This window comes from Uranotaenia lowii, chromosome 1 (genome assembly GCF_029784155.1).
Source record: "Uranotaenia lowii strain MFRU-FL chromosome 1, ASM2978415v1, whole genome shotgun sequence".
NCBI classification, from domain to species: Eukaryota; Metazoa; Arthropoda; class Insecta; order Diptera; family Culicidae; genus Uranotaenia; species Uranotaenia lowii.
The window spans coordinates 163,649,884-163,670,386 of NC_073691.1; the positions used below are offsets into that span (position 1 = coordinate 163,649,884).

General features: G+C 37.4%; 1 protein-coding gene and 1 long non-coding RNA gene across 6 annotated transcripts in view; both read left to right on the forward strand.

Annotated features, from left to right (window-relative positions):
• LOC129747605 (uncharacterized) overlaps positions 1–20,503 on the forward strand; it is a 166,815-nt gene that overhangs the window by 30,506 nt on the left and 115,806 nt on the right. For all 4 annotated transcript variants that reach the window (XM_055743734.1, XM_055743015.1, XM_055742261.1 and 1 more), the window contains exon 3: positions 9,114–9,787. In XM_055743734.1, coding sequence (XP_055599709.1) covers positions 9,114–9,787 — 674 coding nt within the window. The remainder of the gene's footprint in view (positions 1–9,113; positions 9,788–20,503) is intronic.
• LOC129754459 (uncharacterized) lies at positions 729–2,614 on the forward strand. 2 transcript variants are annotated; one of them, XR_008739072.1, is made up of 3 exons: positions 729–1,110; positions 1,234–1,828; positions 1,897–2,614. It is a non-coding gene; the product is annotated as an uncharacterized LOC129754459 (long non-coding RNA). The 2 variants fall into 2 exon arrangements; XR_008739143.1 differs by having other exon boundaries at positions 1,234–1,572; positions 1,655–2,614.

Consider the following 20,503-nt stretch of genomic DNA (forward strand, 5'->3'; position numbering starts at 1 on the left):
CAAAATGGAGTTCGAACTGCGAACTCAAAATTGATCCTTTTTTTTCCTTCGGCGAGGGAGCAAAGCTGAGTTCAACCTTATGAACTAAAAATTGAACTCTCTTTGTTGGACTGAAAACACTTAGCGAGTTCAGTTCGAGCCGGAACAGCAACCAACGAACACGTCGCAAAATTTGGTCGTTCCGGAACAATTACCGGAAGACTTGAATAAGGAAGGAACTTCATAATGGAATGCATGTTCACCGTGTCAGCATAAAATTCTGTCCGTCATTGTCATCATACGGTGAGCGGCTTGGAATGTCCAGAAACTTCCGGATGTTGTTTACTTCCCGTAGGAAGTAACATTCGGAAGTTTTCTTCGACCGGGAGTGTCAAAACTTTCCACCGCTCTGCAATTGCAATGCAATGTATCGGAACAGCAACATCCGGGTACAAAAAATTTTAATCATCCTTTAATTCCCTGAAAATAATTAGCTACCCTCGAAAAAAAAAGATAAATTCAAGTTCGGCAGCCGAACTTAGTATTGAGTATGCCTATCAGAACTTAGTTTTGCTATTGCCCAGACAAACTCAAAGTTGAGGGATGCCACTGAAGTGCTGTTTTGAACCAAAACTACTTAATTTTGAGTTTAAAAAAAATAGCGTGTTTCCAACAACAACAACAGACAACAAAGTTCATCTCATAACAAAAATCGCAGTTCATGTTGCCTAGTGTGGACTAGGCTTTACGTTTGTTATGCTTGGGTTGCTTCGTTCGAAAGACGGCGGCAGGTAAGCTATCCAATTTGTTGATTAATATTTTTACCGTCACGGGCTCGCAAGGCCCGCAGCTAACTCAATTTTCTTTCAAGGACCGTCGTGACGTTGCTCTTTTGATTCCCGAACATCACCAAGACGTTGTTGCACGCCGCCCCTGACATGGAGAAAAGACGCGTGTGGAGCCCCCAATCACAGTTTGTATGCGACCAAAACATCTACCGGGATTGGGTATCCGATCTACTCGCACCCCAGCCGGCACAACGGGGAGGTTGAGAAGAGGTGATATGAACACTACCCGAAGGTTGGGTGTATGGTGTTCAGAGTGACCTATCATTCGCCTGCAGCCAGCCAGGTAAGCATATTGAATGAGTTTAAATTCCGTTCCAATGTTTCCGTTTTGAATATTGTTTGGATTCGGCAGAAATATGGCCAACGACGATGCATTTTCACTAATCTCAACATGAGTCATTTTTAGGCCGTCGCAGGAAAACTGGAAAACTGCTTTCTGATCTATTCTGTCTGACATAGCATTCGGAACGGACAAAAATTTGTACGATAGAATAATTTGCTGCAGCTTTGGAAAAACAGTTTCAAATGTCTGGAATGTTGTTGGTCCAAAAGATTCGATTCACGTGGTTTATTTCCGACTAAAATGAAGCTAGTCATCCACCGTGCCGAATAAGGAAAAAGCATTATATTTGCCGATGTTGCTCATCCGGATCAAACGAGCTCTTAAATGCTATGGCCGTTTCGTTCTTGCTTTGATGAAGTAGTATGAAAAATAATGGATCATTAAAAAATTGAAGGGAATTAGGTAGGTTTTTTTTTTTTTAATTCTATTCAAATTCTAGTAAAGGCGAATAATACATTTCTGTTATCTAACATCATTCGTATAGGAACACGGAGACTCTGGCGATAGGATGTTCGTTTGAAGCCGCCCGGTTGAAGCTAAGATTTATCTACTGCAACAAAATTTAAATTTCTGCAAGCAGTAGTGCATCGGCAGCAAAAAGAATGAGTCGAAATAATTGTAAAAAGAAATTGAATCAGGATAAGGAACCGAAAAATAGGTAAATTATATTTTTAAATTAGTATTTACATAAGTCAAATATCAACTTCTTGTTCATTATTCCTACAGAATGGGTTCCTCGAGTCATGTAGTGAATTTGACTCTGACTTGGTAAGCGATTTCGTTGCATAGTTTTAACCAAGAAAAACCCTCACAGACAATTTAAACTCACGGCCCGATTTAAAACGGATTATCGTAGCTACCGAAACGTGAAGTGGTGATGCACTTTCCGGAGATGACATATGACAATTGATGCATCCATGGTTGACTTGGCGGTTCTAAGTTGAGAGTAATTCTCGAAGGCTCCATCGAAAGCCATTCGTTTTTTTACATAAGATAAAGAATTAACTTTTTAATACTAAGCGTTTAAAACCTCAAGTTCCATTGAATTTGACCCATCGACGAGGTTAGATGAATAACGAGTGCGATAGTACTGACTGAATCAAATTCGATTTTTCGATTCGAATCGATATTTAACAGTGGTGGAAGTCGTCTGTTTCCTAATTTACATAAATGTAGGTTCAAAGCTAGCCTTATTTAGAATAATTGAAATTTTTTTAAGGTTTATTTATGACACTTTACCACCTTGTGGCATTCGTGTCTAAGAATAATTGAATGATTTTTGTATTTTGTATGATATGAAATAGCAAGGCAATGCACTTTAACAGTAGAGTTAAGTTTGAAAAAAAATTCCTGTGAAATGATAAATACAACCTAACACACCAATACCTAACGTGTGTATGAAGTCGATGAATGGTTAACAATAGTTATCTTTACACAAAAGCGCAGCAAATGCGAAAAAGGTATAATTTAGGGTATCATTTAAAAAAAAAGAATTGAGTATCAAAGAAAAACTGTTTTGACATAGGTCAGCAAATTCTTAAAAAACTTTCATAGTATTTAAATTTCTGTCGATTTTATTTTTAAACAAGTATTATAAACCATGACGTTAACAATCCTTATAACAAGCCACTAAAGTAAGAATGTTTTCAGACAGCAAAAATAGTAATTATAAACTCTTAGAGAGTTCAAGAATAAAAAAGCTTTCGCCTAAATTCGGAGATGAGTGTCAAAATTAAGTTTGCAATCGATTTTTCTTTCTTAACGTACATCTGGTGCAAAACTCTGATTTTTTTTAAATTTTAACACTTTAGATTGAATAAAAACTGCTAGAATTCAAAATTATATGTACATATGAAAAATAGAGCCCCTTGACAACTTTGAAGCACGTTTTCTGGAAACTAACATTTAGGCACTTATCTTCTTCTGATTCTGAGGGCCTCGATTGGAATACATATTTACACTAGAACAAAACTAGGATTTTATTCATTAAATCATGAAGAAATAATACAACATATATTAAAGTAATAGTTATTGTAAACATTGTAATATATTTAAAATGCTTACAGCGAAACTCAAACATTAAAATTGTGTATCAGCATCATAGATTAAGAACTGTGAAGGTACATATATGACCAATAAAAATTTGTGCAACTAATCATATTTCTATTTTTTAACGCAGGTTTGATTCACTGATCCAGGGGATAAGAAGTAAATTTAAGACGACCTAATTTTACATCAGAAACGATGCTTCGTTTTTGTGCATACAAAATGACAGAAAATTACATCACAGGGAATATAATTTTATGTGTGCCGCATCAAGAATGAATCTAATTTGACATAAATTTTTGTTTTCATTAGTTGAAATTTATGTCTATTCTATCCAAAATTTAGGTCTTTAAGCGTTTCTGTCTTCGGAGTTTATACGACACTTATTTCATGATGTAAATTTATGTCAAATGTGATGCTTCAGTTTTGTGCATCCAATTTGACCTAAATTTACACCAAAAAATTAATAGTGTGTAACTGAATATTTTTCCTGAATTTTATACTAATTAAACATGAAAAAGAAATTTAATTTGATTTTTTAAACAAACGATTTCACCGATTTACACGCGTTTTCCCTTGACCAAATCTTGACCGTATCACCCTTCATTGACGATCTGGAGTCAGCATCTTTATTTGGTCCCAGTCAAGATTAACGTCGACAGTTCTGATTTCGGCGGCTAGGTTTACTTACTTACTTACTTACTTAATGTTCCCGCACTGATCCTCCGATGCATAGCGCCGTGGTGGAAGACCTCCACTGATGACGATCTGGAGCCAGCGTCTTCACTTGGTCCCAGTAAAGACTCTCGTCGACAGTTCGTATTTTGGTGGCTAGGCTTCGCCGTCACGAGTTTCTGGGTCTGCCTCTTCTTCGATGTTCTTCTAGAATCCATTCAAGCGCCTCTCTGCAAATCTCGTTCTCATCTTTTCGCAGTGTGTGCCCAATCCATCTCCACTTACGTTCCCGAATCTCGATTTCTAGCGCCCTTTGATGATACCGGCAGTGTAGTTCTTCGTTTGAGACCCAGTTGCCAGGCCACCAAGCGCGGATGATATTCCGCAGGCAGCGGTTTACAAATACAGAGTCCGGAAATTGAACTGCTACATCACTTCAACAGTAATTATTTTGTTGCACTCGAAACAGCATTGAACGACCCCTCGTCCCTTTGTTTACATTAAGTCTTAGCTATGATTGGATATAAGTGTTACTTTTGTAATCCGGAAAAATGGATCTCGAACAGAAAAGTAGCGCTGTGGTTGGTTTGTTCCTAGCTGGCAAACGGCAGAAGGACATAGTTCGTGAGCTGTCCGATAAAAGTGTGTGCTGAATTTTTTTTTACTGTACAGTTAAAAAATACTTGGAGACCGGAAAGGACTCGGCGCCGGCTCACAAAGCGAAGAAAACCCAACTTTGGATGGCCCAACATTTTCCGGGGTTCATTTCGAGCTCCGAGTGGCCGGCGAGTTCGCCTGACCTGAACCCTACGGACTTCGCTGTTTGGAGTATGTTGGAGGCCGAAGCCTGCTCTAAGAAACATGAAGGTGTGGAGGATCTGAAGCGACATCTCGTGGCAGCCTGGGATAAAATACCACAAGAACACCTGCGGGCCTCGACCGTCTGCGGCGAGTGGTTAAACTCAAGGGCGAACAAGTCGAACTTTACCAGTGAATTTTGAAAAAGTAATTTGTTTTCAAGAGAAATTGAATGAATTGGAAATAAAAAGGTTGTTGTTTTGATCAATTTATATGTTTATTTCAATGTAGCACTTCAATTGCCGGATCCTGTACTTGCAGTTTTCGCGTCGTTACCGCATATATGCACCAAGTTTCGCACCCGTACAGCAATACGGATTTGACGTTTGAGTAACAGTTTCGGATTTTCGTTCGTAGAGATATCTGACGTGAGCGCCAGATGTTGCGGACACTCGCAAATGCAAATCGGGCTTTTCTGATCCGGGTTTCGATGTATTTCTTAGTACCACCATCAGGCGTTATCTGGCTACCAAGATGCTGGGAGCACTCCACTTTCTCAACCTGTTGCCCAGCTGCCATGACACTGGAGGGATTTCCTGTGTTGATCTTCATCGATTTGGTCTTTCCGACATTGACTTTGAGACCTGTTGCCTTGGAGCTTTCGGTGAGGTCGTCGAGTTAGCTTTGCTCTACACATCCGGTTGTGTTTGTGCGAGCAAAACAATATCATCTGCCAGGTCAAGGTCGAACAGTTGTTCCATTGTTGAAGGATTCCATGGCAATCCTCGGTTCGGTGCACAGTCGATCGATCCAGTCAGAATCTAATCCATTACGATAAGAAAAAGTAGCGGTAATAAGATACATTCCTGTCTCACTCCAGCAGTTACCGGGATTGGATTGGACAAGACACAGTCGTGCAATACCTTCGATGAGATGGACTTGTTTCTCTGGGACTTCTCGTCATCTATGAGCAGCCCAGATGTTTTCATGGTTCAGTCGGTCGAATGTTTTTTTGAAATCAAAGAACACCAGCAGAAAAGTGTCCAGGAATTCGTTGATGTGTTCCAGTATGATTCGTAGCGTTGTGATGTGGTTCACACATGATCGTCGGGTCGGAATCCAGCTTGTTGCCGTCGGAGTGTAGCGTCGATTTTCTCCTGGATCCGTTCAGAATAACTTTGCAGAGTACTTTGAGGGTTGTACAGATCAATGATATGCCTCGCCAGTTACCGAACTCTGTCAGGTCTCCTTTTTTCGGGACCTTTACGAGGATACCCTACATCCAGTCGGCCGGGAATGTTGCAGTATCCCAAATGTCAGCGAAAAGACGGTGCAACATTGGTGCTGAATAGGTAGGATCGGCTTTCAGCATTTCAGCAGGAATGATTGTCTTTGATTGCCGCTTCTATTTCAGCCAGCGAGGGCGCCGAGTTGACGCCATTAGTGCGACTTACTGTTGGCGCTTCGAGCTGCGGGTTCTATTGGTCATCGCTTCTCGTAACTCGGAAGAGTTGTTCGAAGTGCTCAGTCCATCGTTTGAGCTGATCTGTTCGATCGGTCAATAACTGACCTGCTCGGTTTTTGAGCGGCATTCTAGCATTAGTCCTTGCACCACTAAGGCGGCGTGAAATGTCATAAAGTAATCTCCATTGTCGGCGGCTCTTTTTGCCTCTTCGGATAGGGAGTTTGTCCAGGCTCTCTTGTTTCGTCTACAAGCTCTAGTTTTCCGTTTTCACGCAATTCGGTTGGGCACAAACAGCGTCATACACGATGCAAATCGTATTCTAGCGGTGACAGTTTTTCATCAAATGTGGCGTAAAGTATGGTTCGCTTTGAGAAGCTGGTCTTTTTTTTCACAAAAACCGGGGTTTTTCGTCCGCAGCTGCAAATACCTTGCCAGATCAAACACTTTCTTGTGAACTTATCGGCAAAAACGAATTTGAACTTGCCGAGGACATCATTCCGACCAGGGAACTGCAGTGGCTTTATGAAATTTTTGGCCAGGAAGCTGCCCAAAATCCATCTTCACGTACGTTTCATCATCCATGAGGATGCATCCATCGTACTTCGTTGGAATCTTGTTGTAACTTATGGGCACGTCCTTTGGGTACTAAATTCTGCTTCAATGTCCGATTTGGTTGCTTACTGGCCCGATAGCATCGTATTCCTTCGCGCAGACGAATCCTTCTGACGGTGAACCGGTCGGCGTTAAATTTCTTGGCGATGTCATAATCCGACTACCCTGTGTTTTCCTTGATCGTTCTCAACACCTTCAAATGCAGTTTCCGATCCTTAATTCCACTATGACGCTTGATATGAACCTGCCGATCGATAGTATGCATCTCACGGAAACGTTTGAGAACGTTGCACACGGTTGGTTTGACCATTTTCAACGATTTCGTGATTTTTGAACCGACCACTTCGGTTTTTGACGTGGGTGTCCAAAATTTATTTTCATCATCACGTGTAACTTTTTTGAAAACGAATCATAAATTAATTTTCAATATCGATAGAGGAAACATTCCAAAACAAAGTACTGTCAAAACATTCCAGATCCGACAACTAGGAACAATGTGGTACTAAAAAGGTGATAAGAACATAAACGCCCACTATAACAGAACTCGTTATTCAAAAAGTAAAAAGGTAAACAAAGCTTACGTCACTTGTCAGGATGTTCATGTATCCTAGGCGACACGGAAAATAAAAAAAAGGTAAAATTTACCTTTTTGCGAGGTGAATTTTTTCCACCCCTCTTTCTAGGTAAATTTTACCTTTTTTTCATTCACCTAGCAAAAAGGTAAATTATACCTTTTTCAATTCACCTAGCAAAAAGGTATATTTTACCTATTTCGCATTCACCTAGCAAAATAGTAAATAATACCGTTTTTCCATTTACTGATTTAAAAGGTAAATGCTGGTTGGTTTGATTGGTTTCTTCAATAAGAATTAAAAAAATACAAAATTCTATCAAAAATTATATTTATTGGAGATAAATAGGGACTGGTAATTCGGCTTCGCGTTCTTCCGAGCCGCCATGGCCGCTGAATACTCCTGCGTTGCGTACATTCATGACCTCCTCTGTTCGGCTAATCCGGCCAGGTTCGGCTTTTCCGGCTGGAGGATGACGTGGAATACACCTATAAGCTCTATGGGTCGATCTGAAACAAAAACAATGTATTATGACGAGAACCAGCACAACTAAATGATATCTAAGAAAACACTTACCATTCTATTCCGATTTTCACATATTATGCACAAAGCAAAACTTGTTCCTGAATGACAAAACAGCTTAACCTCAATAAACGGGTTCGGCAAATAATCACTTTTTTTCGAGAAGAATTGTACCGTTTTGTTTAGCTCAATCCAGGTCAACTTCACCTCGCTACGAGGTAAGTTTTACCTTATTTGGTTTTACCTTTTTTTCTTGGTGAATAATATTTTTTTATTCAGCTCAATTCAGGTGAACTTCACCTCGCTACGAGGTAAGATTTACCTTTTTTGGATTCACCTTTTTCCTCGGTGAATTGTACCTTTTTTCAAACCTCGATTCAGGTAAATTTCACCTCGCTGTGAGGTGAGTTTCACCTCGAAGAGGTAGAAGCTACCTTTTTGGCTTTCACGATCGTTTACCTTGGCTATCTCGGTAAATTTTACCTTTTTATTATTTTCCGTGGAGAATCGTAAACAGCAGTTGGCAATGATTTTTTTCTCTAGTTTTAGCTGGCACAGCGATGGTGGTTGTTTGCTTGAAAATGCAACTGAGGTCACGAATTGTCTTGGTTACAATGTTTACAAAAAAAAAACATTTACTAACACATCGAACTAGGAGCACTATGGTTAAACAGTACGTCCAGATTTATTTTGATCCATGCTTTAGCCTAATCTATACAGTGATGGACATACCCGGGAGTTGATAAGACGACCGAGTAGTACAGAAAATGCAAAGAAATGTATAAATAAATATCCAAAGGATAAATTGTCCCTCCCACTTCAAGTGATGCGTATGGGATGGAGGGAGGACCCATATGGGCCCCATGGGACCATGACAAAAAAAAAGAAGCCTTTCTCTTGTTCTTCAGCGGGCCATACATTACACCACATTTGCGCAAATCCAATAAACTTCGATGAAATTCTGTCATTGCGAACACGATTAGAACCGTGTATGACGCTGCAATCGGCCCGGTTGGTAAATTTTGTGTAGTCATTTGTGGCATGGTGTTTGGTGCTGGAGTAGTGGTGATTATTTTTTTGTTTCAGTGGCTAATTACACCGAAACTCTCTACACCGGCCCGACGACCTTCTTTTATTTTCAAACTTAATTTTGCTTTAATTAATGAATTTACTTATTCTCAGCCTCCGTAAATGGAAACCAGATCTATTAATTCTAATTTTCTACTTGATGCTCGTTTTTTCGTTCCAACCAGGTCACGAATATTTTTCGGTGATTATACACGTGAAGCTCGCCCGAGTGGGGGTAGCAAAACGTCCCAGTCCCAGCAGCAGTTGCAGCTGCTAAACGGAAGCGGGGGTGGCGGTTCAAGTGGAGGGAACAGTGGCGCCGTCGTTGGTGGGGGCGGCCTGTGTGGTGCGGCGCCGGGGGAAGAATTATACTCGATATCGGGGTCGTCCTGTTCGTCGTCGTCGGCTGCAGCACAGGACACGTGTAATAGCAACAACGTGACCGTTGCAGGTACCAGAAGTGGGGGTCCCGGGGGGTGCAGTGCCAGTGGTGTTTCGGGTCATTCTTTGAGTGTGGGTGGTGTCAATAACTATATTGTCGCCGGAGGAGGAGGAGGAGGAGCCAGCCATAACGGTAATGGAACGAGCTCGCCGGTTGCACCCCTGCAGCTAAGTTCCGTTTCCACGGTGCAGCATCAGCAGCATATTGTGGCAGGTGGCGCCCTCATCAACCACAACAGCAACAACAACAACATCAGTAGCGGAACAGGATTAGCTTCCGCCGTTAGTGGACCGAACACGGGTTTGTCGGGTGCATCTTCTGATGGCAGTCTGGGCAATAATAATAATTGTAGTGGAATTGGTAGCTGCAATAGTAACAACAATAATGAGGATTGTGAACATCGCCACAATTCACCAGGTGAGTGTTGAGCTTGTATCTATCCTTTTTGAATTATGTCTATTTTTTAATAACATCGCAATCAAGAAAACTTAATTTATGAATCGTATTGAAGGTAAAAAATACCTCATTGTAAATGAGAAATAGTTGCGAAAGTTAGTATGGGCTTTGGTATTTTTTTAGCTTTTTGGTAAATGTTCAGTAGGTGATTAAGATTTAAATTATTTTTGATAATTATTGTTGTTTTGGGATATATACGGACCCAAGACTGGAAAACAGAAAAAAATGAAAAAAAAACGTTCAAATGTCGAATTGTTCTGATAAAACTACCAAGCCGTGAGTGAGTTAGGCTAATTTTTTTTCTAAACATCGTTTAAACATGAACATTAACAAAAAAAAAAAAACGAATTAAAAAAGGGTTTTTAAGAAAACCTTGTGATACAAGTGAAAAACAACAAATGAGTATAAAACCAAACAATATCAATAAATCAACACCACAAGAAAAGATGGAATGCTCTATTTAGCAATACTCATCATTTCAGAGTTGCAAGATTTCAGATAATCATTTGAAATTGATACTCACCGTGATGAGTATCAATTAAGCAGCACAATGAATTTCATTGTGATGCTCAAAGCTTTCGATGTCAAACGAAATTCACTGAGCATCACATCTAGAAAAAAAATCAGAAATCCAGAATCCCATTGGAGAAATCTTCAGCTTTATTCCCCACCTTTTCCTCTACTATTTTTTGACGACAGTTAAATTTGTAACGAATCTATGGAATATTTGAATGTATCATATAATCTGATTAGTTTTTCACACTAGTGACACGCCAAGTTGAACGACTCCAAACGCTTTGATATAAAAAAAATAAGAGCGCTTTAATGATTGGAGTTTATTGGAACTTTTTAATAACGAAAGTGTTAAAGCTCGTGGTACCTATGTTTTAAAAAGTGTCTATGTACACAACACACATTATAAATATTTTGAACAACTCTTTAGTTTTATAATATTATTTGAAAATACGGCGCTGTACTGTACTGAGCTGTAATATGATCACAGTCATCAAATTTCATGCGGTCCCTTCTTCAGAGCATGTTGTGTACGAGTGAAGGATATCTAAATTTGGAAATATTAATTAAGATCATGTATTCTAACAAATATGCATCTATACATTCAGAATTAAAACCTACTTTTTTATATCAACTAAATGAAAAAATAGAAGCCGTGATGTCAGTGATAAGCTGTTCTTTGTTTCAACTTTTATTTAAATCTCTTTTCAAACGATCTTTTTTTAAACGTCCTTGGTCCTTGACATCCCTTCTCTGTTCCAAACTACTCATTGGTAGTGCAATTTTCTGCCGAATTTTTGACAGTAATAGTCACTTAGAGACTGTAAAAGATCCGGAACAACCGTAGAGAAAACAAATTTTCGATACCAATCTTAACATTCCCGATTTCAAAAAACCACTTCAAAATTATGTACTAGGCTGTGAATGATCAATTAACAGTCTAAACTAGCCATTTTAATAAAATTTAACAGTGTTTTTTTCCAAGGGTTTCACGAATTTCTTTTAAAGGGCATTTTTAAACGTACTCAAAAATCGTTAAAAAATCCAGCTATGATAATTAAAGAACAATTCATTTCTGATGCATTTGTCTAAAAGCTCATAAGATAATAATCAAAAAATTAAAAGTAAGGCCACTTAACAAAAGAAGGGATTTTACGATTACTACAAATAGTAGTACAATAATATTTGATCAATCCTAATATTCAATGGCACATTATTATTTCAGTCATATTCTTTTTTCTATTTAGAATTCTATAAATTTTCTGGAAATGCTCTTAATAGAATAAGTGAATTTATCGGACATTAGATAGGCTGGTATGAATCATATCCTACTTTTTGGTGCAACGATCATGTTTTCTACTTCAGAAATTTCCCACAGGGAATTTCAAACATCACGCGAGTCGAGTTAATATTTGAAAAAGATCTGTGAGCCGGTGCAAATAAAACCGGGGTCCCTTCTCTTGAAAAAGAAAATCGTTAAAATGCATAAAAATAATGCATTAATATGTCTTTTTTAAATTGAAATAAAAAAGATTAACCGTTGGGATAGAAGCTACAAACCGCCGCTTTCATTTGAAAGGGAAAATTTTGATATTTCTTTATTACTTTTTATTTGGTTCATAAATGCTTTTCATATGTGGTCGATTCCAGCCGGTTGCATAAGCTGGGATGCCATGCGTTTTAATTGGAATGGTTTTTCGTTGGTAACAATATTTTTTTAATTTTTATATTTTAAAATTTAATTTGTTTGGAAGATTAAGAAACTGTTTTCTTCATTTATAATAAAACTCTACATAGCTACCTATAAATTTCAACTTCGTTTTTAAGGTTGCCGCTACAAGTAAAAGCAAAGCATAGATCGAATGCTATAAATAAAATCATAAAACTTTTTTCTGCAAAATTGGCAAAAAAACTTTTGGTAATTCAAAGATACTAAATTTGTAAAATTAGGCCCGGTGGATCCTTATAATTTTAATTCTGAATTTTAGTGTTTCCCAGCTTAGTTGTCTTTGCGGTACTTTTTGTGTTAATATTTATAATAATCAAATATTTAGCTATTCAGATTTTGTTTTTTTTTTTATAGTTTCTTGTCATGTCCAGAAGATTTGAGATGTTTTTTTCTGGCAAGCACATTAAGCCATTGGGGGTTTTTGAAGAATTTTGAGCTTGGGCATTTCAATGTTTGCGGTTCTTTTCCATGATTGCAAAACTTCGCATCAACGTTTTTAAGAGATTTAAAAGTACATTACTGTAGGAAATACAATTTCATAACTTGCATGTCTTTAATCCTCTGAATACGAGCGAAACAAAATATTTGGTCATAAAAACTTTTTGCTCATTCTGTAAAACTTTCATTAAACTAAGACATAAATATTATAATCAGATTCTTACAAGTCATAATAATACATTCTTCAGAAAGATGTTTTAAAATCAAAACTTTCATTCACAATCAACGTTAACGTTTCACACTGAGATTCAAAAAGGAAGAACCTCACTCGATAAAATGTTAACTGAACGAGATTTCGCAACTTTGTTTAAGACATAAATAAAAAAAACAAAATCTTATCATCAACCTGATTGTACTGAGCTTTTTATAGTATGTTCTCTATAAAAATGTTTAAAAAAGTATAACTGGCCTTTAACATTCATCAAGTATAACTGACAGTTTTTAAAAAGTCGTGGTATGTTAAGCTTTTTCTGAACTATAAAACTTGTTTCATTGTTTCATTGTTCAAGAGCTTGCACAAATATTATTCCATGGCATCTCTGCCTTCCAAAAAGTAGTTTTTCTGCTCGTGATTCTCAAGGGGCTGAAGAAAACAAAAATTCCCGTACCAAGTTTCCATTCAAGAAACCCGCAGGAAGAAGAAAAATGAAACGAGTGAAACACGTATAGGGGCAACATGGCGTCCTCATTCCAAAAATTTCAACCAGAGGCAGTTTTTCAATAATCCTTAAAATGATATCCGCGGCTCGGGAATGCCAATCAAAGGGATCTTTGGTAACATTAATAAATTATGGTTGGGCACAAAATGCAGAGTTTTCAGCATAACCCTTATTAAAATTGATTCTAAATCTGCAGTATGACAACAACTGATGCGTTTGGCAACCAAAATGTTACCCTATTTCGAGTCTGTTATGGGGTGAAGTGTTTAATTTCGGGAACCACACTGACGTTCTGGTACCAAAAATTTGGTACGGTGCGTTTGTATGCGATTTGACAGCTGGTTCAGTCCTCTGGTGATTCTCAGTCTGAGAAAGCGTTGACATTCAAGACAAGCAGGGATGCCAGGTGTTAAGGATGAAAAATCTGGGCAATTTTGAAAAAAAGTGGGTTGGTCAAATACCAATGAATACAAGCGAGATTTCAGTCCAATCTGACATTTACGGATCAAATCCGATACATGAATATTGATTTCATCACTCAATTTTGAAAGTCTGTAAAATCTGGACACTCTCAGCAAAAATGTGTCTGTGTCTGACCAATATTTGGACGAAGGGTCAAAAGTTTTGGTTTTACAGACAAATCTGGGCACCTGGCAACCCAGAAGACAAGAACCGTTTGTGATACTCACGATGAGATTACCTAGTATCACACTGAGATTCAAAAAGGGAAAATCTCACTCAAAAAAATCTCAATCTCATGAGATTTCGCAACCTTGCATCATTTATGACTTTTGTTTCGCGTACCGTGGACAGTAGAAAAATCATTGGCAGAAAAATTACACTATTTGAAACATAAGTGCAGCGGGGCAGTTATCTGAAAATTTACTACATTTGATGAATGTCTGGCAAATCAACTTCTATCGATAGTGAAAAATATTTCTCAATTGTATCCAATTTTTGCAGCAATTATGTTGGTTAAAGCACTAAAGAGCCCGTTCGGTTTTGGCAACATTCGATGTTGGCGTCATCCGTTTAAACCGCTTTTAAGAGATTTCATAGTCAGAGAGGCAACGAAATGGAATATCTAGTTTCTTTTGGAATTATAAGTTCCCACAATCCCAAACGAGAAGATTTTACAATTCCAAACGACTGTAATTTCATAAAACGGAGTTTTGATGAGTAGCGCCGAAGTTGTAGGCGGCTGTGTATGCGAATATGAATCCGTTTTCGTTCGTTCGTTCGTTTTTGGCAACATAAGAAAGATGTTTTTAGTCACTTTTTTGTATTTGTTTTTTAACTTAAATTAATCAAAATCAATGTAAAACATAATATTATATTAGGCTGCCCCAAATGACCCGACATTTGAAACAGTTATGCGCTGCAGGCTTAAATTGATCCTAGGCCTACAGTACAAGGTCTCATGCCAAATTTGGGCCAGATCGGATCACGGGAAGGGGTCGCTCAACGAGCCTCAAGTTTGTATGGGATTTTGGGACATTTTGTTCGGGAGGAACACGATAATCCAGTTTTTCATTAATAATTTTGGTCCCCTTTGGCCGATTTCTTTTGAAAACAATTTTTCTTAAAGTCTAAACTATGACAGATTTCTCATCCAAATTTTATTCTTTCACAAACTCCGCCATTTTCTTCCACGCAAATTAAACTTTTTTCGCACTATTTCAATTCCATCTCTCTCGAAATTATTCTGTTAACTGATTCGTCTTTTCCTTTCGGTTCCCGATCAATTCTCTTCTTCTAAAACTCTACACAGTGTTTCTCTCTAATAGAAACAAACGCTCTCAAAAACAGATAGTTGCTGACAGGGTTGCCAATATTTTCTTTTTTCAAAAATCAGGGAACTGGTGAAATAAAAATCAGGTGACGTAAGTAACGGAAATTTCGCTCGAAGTGATGACCTATTTTTTTTGGTCATCACTCCACATTTTCACTTCAATATGTGTTGTGAGCTTACTTGGTTGAATAATTCTACTAAATCAAAGCAATAGAAAGATTCCCTTTAATTCCCTTTTAAAAATAACAATTAAAGGGAATTTTCAATTGATTTGATTCAGCCGCATTTTCACTATTTAACTTCAGCAATGGTACCTAATCCAGTTCTTTCTACCCAGTTTTCATCACATTCGCAAAAATCAGGCATATTTTCAAAAACAGGGAAATTCAATAGCATATCACGTTGTCAGACAGAGCCTCGAAAAACCAGGTAATCCCTGAAAAATCAAGCACATCTCTGGTTGCTGAGTACATCAATAGGAACCTGCTTACTCTAGAACAAGTGTTGCCATGCTTCCAGCAGTTCATTTTTTCCATATATTTTTCATAACTATTTGTCCTCACTTTTTTACCTACAATTGGTTAAAAACTTTTAAAGCTATGCAACGCAATTTCTTAACACTGCAATGCAGAAAGGTCTGTAACAATCATAGAAACATCTCTCACCCAAAACGTGATTAAAATAAAAGTGTGCCAAGCTTTATGTAAGTAGCACTAAGACATTGGTTTTTTTTAAGATATATTAGTTAAATTTATTGAATTTGAAAGTCTACATTCATGAATACGGGAAGCGTCTATCAACACGATATTTCAGCTAGTTTTGTAATAACTAATTTGTCAATTTAACTCATTACGTCAAAACGCTAACGTTCTTCAATTTTCAACGAAAATCCTTTTGAGGATTGTTAAAATTTTGACAATTTTTATTAATTTTGTATGGCAGCCCCCCCCCTTTTTTGGTTTTGGAAGGGTTTGGAAGTATTATAGAAACCATTTTCGGGTTTTGAAAACGACTGCACACAAAATTTCACGATGATCGGTTCAGTAGTTTCCGGAAATTGTTCGAATTGTGTAATATTTTTGTAAATTTCGTATGGGAGTCCCCCCTTTTTGGATTCAGAGGGGTTTGAAATTATATAAAAAAAACATTTCCGGTCTTAAAAACGGCTACGCACCAAATTTTACGTTGATCGGTTCAGTTTTTTTTTTCCGAAAATTGTTCGAATTATGCCGTATTTTTAATAATTTTATATGGGAGCCCCTCCTACTTTAAGTCGGAGGGGTTTGTTAGAATTAAAGAAACCATCTACGGCCCCAAAAACCCTCAGATACCAATTATCACGATGATCATTTCAGAAGTTTCAGAAAATTTTTCGAATTGTGTCATATTTTTATTAATTTAGTTTGAGAGCCCTCCCTCTTTGGATTCGGATTGGTTCAGACATTGGTTGTGTTAAAGATATGTAAGTTACATTTATTGAGTTTGAGAGTCTACATTCGTAAAAATGAGAAGTGTCTATCATTACGATATATCACCACATTTTGTAAAAACTAATTTGTACCCCCCCCCCCCCCCCCCTTTTGGTTTTGGAAGGGTTTGAAAGTATTATAGAAACCATTTCCGGTCTTGAAATCGGCTACACTCCAAATTTTACGTTGATTGGTTCATTATTATTATTATTAATAATATTAGAGACACTTTACCATTTTCACGGCTTTCGTGTCTATCGTTCTTCCAGCTTATCACAATTTATCAGTTAGATTACAAAGTTTGATGAATTTCAAAACACAATTTTCCCTATCATTACAGTTGGAAAGAATTTCATAGATAGAGCCTTCCAAACCACATAAGTCATGGGCTTCGTTAAAACCTCGACATTCTACCAAAATGTGTTGAACTGTTATTTGAACTCCGCAGAAAGAGCACTCTGGCGGTGAAGTTCGGTCAAGTAAAAAGCTATGTGTTAGTCTAGTGTGTCCAATTCTCAATCTCGTTAACAACCGTTGCTCTGAGGCACATCTCCTATCTGTGTATGGGCTAATGTAAGGTTTAACACGTCGTAGAAGGGTTTGAGACCGATTCCATGTTGACTGCCACGCATCTCGTAGACAAGCTTTAACCGAACGGACTGCATCTGCTGCTGGAATGGGTATATTTAATGGTGATTTGCTTCTTCCTTGGTTCGCCAATCGATCAGCCTTCTCGTTCCCATGAATATTGCAGTGTCCTGGAATCCATGCTACAACCACGTTTTTCTCCATCAAATGTTTTTCTGTTTCTTGTATCCATGGGTGCCTTGTGTGACCTTTCGAAAGCGCATCAATACAGCTTGCCGAGTCGGTGAAAATGATCGCGCGATGCAAAAATTTGGCTTTTTCGGCTGCGATCATGAGTGCAAACGCCTCAGCAGAGAATATACTGCAAATATTTGATAAAGAGCAGCTAAATTCTAGGTCTCGACTATAAACAGCAGCTCCTATGTCGTCTCTCAACTTAGATCCATCTGTGTATAGATGATAATAATTTTTGTATTTGTTCTGTACCATTTCATTGAAGAAGGTTAAAACTTTCGGGCTTGGATCACCTGCTCTAACTTTTTGTCGCATATAGTTATCAGTACGAGGTGGTTTCAGGTACCATTGGCGGACTGTTAGTCTCATAGGTTCACATACTTTCGGAATAGGTAAGTTTGTGGTGGCTTTGAACAGTTCTTCTGATCGTTTCGCTAGCGGGCAATCATAATTGATTATACCTTTTTCTACCATTCTAACTGCCGTAACACAGAGACGTTCAATCATTTTTTGCCGGAAATTAAGCCGACCTGCCTCGGCCATTATCGAATCCACTGGGCTTGTACGGAAAGCGCCGGAGGCTAAGCGAATCATCTGATTATATATCGGGCTCAAGATTTTTTCCATATCATCGAAACGCAAACTGGTTAAACCTATTCCAAAAAGTAATTTTGAGACGACAATAGATTCACCGACTGCAATGAGTGTGTTACGATTACTTCTTTTCAACCGACCACCTAGATTGGTTCATTAGTTTCCGAAAATTGTTCGAATTATGCCATATTTTTAATAATTTTGTATGGGAGCCCCTCCTCCTTTAAGTTGGATCGTACTTGAGAGTGCGATTCTAATTTCAGACTTTAAATTGTGAGTCTGAATAAAATCCGATTTTAGGTTTTGAATTTCACTGTTGAACTGTCTGTTTCTCCATGGAATTTGAATTCAGTTTTGTTGTATTTTTTATTTTAGATTTTTTGTCTGATGTCTTAATGTTACTTCCCAATAGTCATAAGGGAAATATTTATTTTGCCTTCGATGAAGCTCATACTAAGTTATTGATCATTGAATGATAAGAGTTTTAAAATTAGTTATTAGATAAATTGTGAATTGAATTTAGCATTCAAGAGCTCTAATCAGCATTTTCATGAAAACCTCTGAATATTGTTCGAGAAATAAAATTTAAATACGGATTATTTTGTATGGGAGCTCTCTCTCCCCTCAACAAATTGGAGGGTCGATTAGCTTTTATAAGTACATATCACCCTTGGCCTGAACATTGTTTGGATACCAAATTTCATTTCGTTCGTTCCACCCTTACGCACATCATGGTGTTTCGCCACCATTCTGTCATATGAGGTTACCTTTGTTTTTTCTTGTATGGGACCTCTACCTTATAAAAATGGGAATGGTTACACATTACAATAAATTATCTTGTCATGCTAAAACTTGCATGTGCACAGAATTTCATGAACATTGTTGAATAATTTAAAAATAAATTCAATTTTTTTAAATTAATTTTGTACGGGAGCCCCCCGTTTCAAAAATGGTAGGGGTTATTTTACAAAGTAATTCAACTTCTTTTTCCAAATCACGCTTCTGAACCAATTTTGATAAAAATCACCTAAAACCCGTTAAAGTTGTCATATTTTAAGTTGAGTTTGTATGAGAGCCACCGTCCCATAAAATGTGAGGTTGGAGTTTTGTGGATGCATCATCCAATAGAATGAAATTCCCTGAAAAAAAAATTAAAAGATTATAAAATTTGAAGGTCTTGAAACTATTAACCATCCTTGATTCAAAAACCCTCGTTTAGCAAATTTCGTCATTGTTACCACTAGTTTGTAGAAAATGAAGTCATCAAAACCCCTCCATTTTTATATGTTTACATCTGAGACCAAGGCGTCCAAAGGACTATGAAATTTTTACCAAATTTGACACGAGTTGGAATTTTAGTTGGCGATGATGTGGGTGGATACGAAAATAGTATTCTCGCCTTGAAGACTTTGCATTTTTATCATTGGCCACAATCAACGAGGAGGTTTACTGCAAAAAGTAATTCAAAAAATGACTTCTGGTTTATTTTGATAAACTGATAAATCTCTTATCGCTTTTGCCCGATTTGGGGTCAAGTAACACTATTTATACCGTAAATCTGTTAAACTACAAAAAATTAAATTTTGACAACAAAAGCTAAATTCAAAAGAAGTGTAATTGAAAGAATTTAAAAACACTAACCACAGACAGCTATTCATTTCAATCATTAAAAGGCCCTTTTTGATCATACTTAAAGTAACTACCCACTACAACTACACAACACTAGATTCTGCAAAGCATAAAAAATGCAAACAAATAAAAAAAAAAGATTTACTAAACAAATTGAAAAACTTTTGATTTTCATATTCAACAAATTTGTTTCCGACTGTAGAGCGGAAGGTTATTGCGGTTTACATTTAAAGGCGCTGATTGATCATTCGTTGGAAAATGTTTGGGGCCAACTTTACTCCAAAGGGCATTCAGTAGTAAGTTGTGAGTTAATTAACGTTAAGGTTGTGAACAGTAGCTAATGAATATCGTTTTTTTTTCTTTATAATAGAGACTTTCAGCCTCGGGCTGGTTCGTCAATTGAATATCGTTGTTCGATAACGCACTAGCTAGCGGACTGTAAAGTTTTAGCCTCGAACAAATTATGCTGGCAACACTTATGCATAATTTAATGTCACATCCATGATTGGGCTCTTCCCTCGATTTTGTTAAAGCAAAGACTAACATAATGTTATCAGGCGATGAATGAATCAATAATTGATTCATACTGACGATGAGTAGCTGACATAGACAAACAGACACAATCTTTCCCAATGTTTCGAAAAAATGTTATTATACTCTGTACAATTACTCATGCTTTCTGACTCAAACTCAATTAATCAGGTCCACATTGACCATTTCCAACAATTTTCAGAGGCGAATCTACCAGCCAAGTATTTCTTGAAAATAACAAACTAAATATTCTGATTAAAGACTTCTCCATTTGAAAGTCAGACTTATGCATTCAACCATTCTACTTGTTGGTTTGATCAGGCAGAAGCAACTTTTTACACTATCTCGGATATTAATTCGAACTGAATTGCGGATAGTAATTACTCGCACATCTTCTTTGCAAGCAACTTTCATCGATTGTGCAAATGGGTTTCGACGATA